Source organism: Nanorana parkeri, unplaced genomic scaffold, assembly GCF_000935625.1.
Source record: "Nanorana parkeri isolate BGI_ZX_2015 unplaced genomic scaffold, ASM93562v1 scaffold251, whole genome shotgun sequence".
In the NCBI taxonomy this organism is placed as follows: Eukaryota; Metazoa; Chordata; class Amphibia; order Anura; family Dicroglossidae; genus Nanorana; species Nanorana parkeri.
In genome coordinates this window covers 1077548-1081808 of record NW_017306519.1, presented here as the reverse complement: position 1 = coordinate 1081808, position 4261 = coordinate 1077548, and the positions used below count along the sequence as shown (strand labels likewise).

At 40.5% G+C, this 4261-nt stretch overlaps 1 protein-coding gene across 1 annotated transcript in view; it reads left to right on the top strand.

The window, feature by feature from the left end:
- EXD3 (exonuclease 3'-5' domain containing 3) overlaps nucleotides 1-4261 on the top strand; it is a 170295-nt gene that overhangs the window by 44736 nt on the left and 121298 nt on the right. Inside the window, exons 15-17 of the mRNA XM_018556748.1 lie at nucleotides 1102-1265; nucleotides 2532-2708; nucleotides 3508-3561. Of these exons, the coding sequence (XP_018412250.1) occupies nucleotides 1102-1265; nucleotides 2532-2708; nucleotides 3508-3561 (395 nt within the window). The remainder of the gene's footprint in view (nucleotides 1-1101; nucleotides 1266-2531; nucleotides 2709-3507; nucleotides 3562-4261) is intronic.

Below are 4261 nucleotides of genomic sequence, written 5' to 3'. Positions count from 1 at the left end.
TATAAAAAAGACCATTAAAATATATATAAATGAATAAAAGTACTATATAAGTATATATACAGAGCATGAGAGTATTCATATTGGGTACCAAATACATAGAATAATTCCTAAAATCGTATGAAACAACATAGACATAATACTATTTAGACCGCTGAAGCTAATACTATGCCTTCATTAAGTCAGGTATCAAAAGGCTTTACCGAATACCTTTTTAACTTGCAGACCAATTGCTGCATTTGGATGTCAGCAGGTCCACTTTGGTTTGGAATTGATTTTGGAGAAAGTACACTTCTCACCTGCTAAAGGCTATTAAATGGACTGCAGTTAGTTGGTCACAAGTAGTGCTGAGCCTGGGCTTTTGCCTAAGTTCAACCTAAGCCTGCTCCAAACTGTGACTGTCACCCCCTCCTCCTGGCCCAATCAATTGCAAAGAGGTGCATTCCCCCCAGCTATATATCACAAAGTGGTGGGGAATGCCCCCCACCATAACTGCCACCACTGATTGGACAGAGAGGGGGGAGTGGTGGTCACAGTTTTGAGTGGGCTCTCGCCAAACCCAGGTTTAATTCTAGTCACAGGTATACTTTAAAGGGTCTATCCACTCAAAATGGTTATTTTAATTTTTTGGTAGATGCTGAAAAGTTAAACTACTTGACAGTTTCTTATATCTCTTAGGGACTCTATTGAGACCCCTGCTCTGTCCTCCCAGGTCTGGACACCATCAGTGCCCATTATGAGAGCCACTCATTCAATCTGTAGAAAGTTTTATGCTGAAGATAATGTCATAGGAAGAATTGGAACACACAAAGGTGGGAAGGAACATCCAAAACACTCAGGTGCACAGGAGCAGAGTCATGAATTTTGGCAGGGAGACCTTACTATTGTAATATTCAAGACATAGAGGAAGCCAAGGGCTGACTCAGTCCATCATGCTCCCTCTGTAACTACAATACTAGATTTGGGTACTTAGTGCCAAATGCATGTTATGATAGTCAGGTGCATACTTCACATCATTCACAATTTATTGTGTTGATAGTAAACTTTACAGTAAACACTTGTCAGTTAAGTACCTTTTTATATCCTTTGTATTGTTACATCTAGCTGCTGATGCGTATTGCTTGTTGGAGGTGTTCGAGGTCCTGCTTAACAGCCCTGAGAAGTTTGGGTTGAAGCCAGGTTTCCATAAGCTGCCCAAAGGCAAACCACAGTCTCAGCCAAAGGTGGACCGTACGCCTAAGAAGAAGGAGCCAGCGCCACCAAAGCAGGTATGAGGCTGAACCAGTTGAGATTATCACAGCGCTGACCAAGGATTTACTGTCAGGCATTTTGTGTGCTCTTCCGCTATTCATAGAAATATTACCTAGGAGGTCCCTGAGTGAAGATCTTGTAAAGCCCCACAATATACTATCCTATTATAACTTCAGCACTGTAATAGGAATACATACTAGAGTTGTTTTTGATAATGCATTCAAAGCTGATTTGAAAAAAATTCCTTTTACGAAGCGAGTGCTGCCTTCTGTCTGCCCACCACTTTCAACTACTTCCTTGATTCCCAGTGTGCTTTGTGTCTCTTTCCCTGCTGCTTGATGTGACGCAATCTCAATTTCTGAATATTAGATATGGCAGCAAGCAATGATAATGTTACATTGTGGGGAGTTCAGATGTTGAATTGTAGTTCAGACTGCAGGCTTAATTAGAATGGTGACACAAAGAAGGGCATATTTACAGGGCTGAGTGAAATTGTGTCAGTGCCTTTAGGAAGTACATCCTATGGGCATCTTCGATAAGTAAGTTTAGAAACTTCTAGCTCGATATGGTTATTAGGAGTGGGATAGAACTTATGGAAATTCAATACAGAAATGCAGATTTATTTTTAGTTTTTGACCATAGATACCATTTATTTCTCCTAACAGAGAGAAGAAATAGTGTTTCTAAAGCTGGTCATACATAGGCAGATCGATCTGCGCGATACTTAAAGTGTAACTCCTCTTTTGATGAGACAAAACACAATTCTCCCTAAATCAGTTATATATGTTGCAGGCTTCATTACCTGCTGCTGTTCCTGATATGTGTTATCTCGCCCCCTCTCCATTCCTTTTGCCTTGCAGTAACCACCTGTTGCCCCCCCACCAGAGCAAAGTTACATGCATGGTTCTTCCATGCATGAGCAAGCATCTTACACTTTCCCATTCCTCAGACATTGCAGCAAAGGATGCCAGCCAGTCACCAGGCCCTAGTCACACAGGGGCAGGAACAGGGTCCTTAACATTTTCTGAGCTTCAACTAGTCAGACTAGTAGCTTGTACCTGGTTTTCCCTATTTAGCTCCCGAGGGGCAGAGGAGCAATATAAATAATTGCAGCAGGTCTGTGAAGGAAAATGTGAAAACCAAATGGTAACATGATGGCCAGGAAACTAGCATTTTTGAAGGAGGCTAGCAACAGAAGGGTTACCTGTAGATCAGAAAACAAGAAATAGATGAAACAGGACTATACCAGAATACTAAAATCTCCATTCTTTATATCATCTTAGAAACTGAAAACGTTAACGGATGAAACAAGAAGCGATCCCAGTAATAAGCCTTTGTCCCCCAGAGAGTTCCTTGTCATCTGTGACAACATGCTGCAGGGACTGGGGCGCTACTTGCGTTGTCTGGGCGTCGATGTCCTAATGCTAGATAATGATGATGACCACAGAAGAGCCGCAGAGGTAAGTGAGCTTTCTGTTTAAGCTTTGTCTTCCTGGCTTACACATAGTTATACAATGGGTATACACTGAATTACGTCATTGTTTTCAGAGCGTTTGTGCAGTTTTCTAATAGGTGTCGAATCGACGATTTATTTCTACCGTAGTGATCGAAGGTGCAGGATGGAATTTTTATTCTGACAGTGAATATGTTTTTTTGTTCAGGAAACTCCGTACATTCCAAAATCAATTGTTAAAATCAAACAAAGTTTCGAACAACATTCGTCAAGTCTCTGATGGTATTATCGAATGTTCTGACGAGAATTTTTGTATGACTATCCGTTCCAAAATCTACCATTGTATGGCCAGCTTTACTGTTCATCAGAATCCTCTGGTGTACAGTACAGATATGGCATTATTTGTAGAGTCATTTATCCCAACTTCCATACAGCTGCTTCCAGTGTGTTATTATTATTATTATTATTATATAAGATTTATATATCGCCAACAGTTTGCGCAGCGCTTTACAATATAAGGAAGACATTACAATCGCAATACAATTCAAGACAAGATGGTAAGGAGGGCCCTGCCCCTGAGGGCTTACAATCTAAAAGGGAGGAGCAAGTGATACATGAGGAGGTAGCTGTGTGGGGATGAAGTGTTGGTTATCATTAGGGTGGGGACAGGTTAGAACCTAGTCAATTTTTTATTTCCCGTCGTGGTCCCATTGAGGAAACTTCCCCTCACTTCCTGCCCTGGTGGCAAATTGTCACCACGTTTCCATGTAAAAACATTTTTAAAATGTAATTATTTTGTGTCATAGATTGCCAGACGAGATGGAAGAGTAATCCTGACCTGTGGACTGCCCTACCAGACGGTGAGAAGATTTAAGGGTTTGTTTGTTTAAGAAGTATATTGTGAACAGGTTATTTTTTTCTCACTTCACCTCTGGAGCAATTGTTTTGTTTTTTGCTCAAATGTTAAAATCTGCATTTTTGGCTAGAAAATTACTCAATATTCACAAACAATTATATATTTTCTGAACGCAGAGACCCTGTAAAATCAAATGTTGTCAGTTTCAACTTTTTGTTTGCACAATTGTTTATCACATCTGTATTCTCAGAAATAAATACACTAAAATTAAGTAACACAATTTGATCCCCTTTTTGTACAAAATAAAAGATGAGGTTTTCTTTTTTTTTTTAATATATAATTTAAATTATAAAAACTTGTTTTTAACTTACATTTATTGCTGTAAAAATGGGGCTAATAAGCCCCCCTATGTGAAAGCATTTGGCAGGTGACCGGTACTCTTTACGGAGACATCAGGGGTCCATAAGACCCCTGATGTCTCCCCTGCCCTCTGCTCCGGCCAAATAAGCAAAAGACTGCACTCAGCTGTTTTCCTGATTGGAAGGTATTTTGACTCCCTGAACCTGGAAATGTCCAGAGCTGAGCTCTTCCAGATTTATAATCATGCTAATAAAAGGGAAAAGGATGTTCCTTGATGTCCTCCTGCTCGTCTATCCTGATGCTGGATCAGGACAGCCCTGTAACCATGCAGGAAGGGGGGGGGG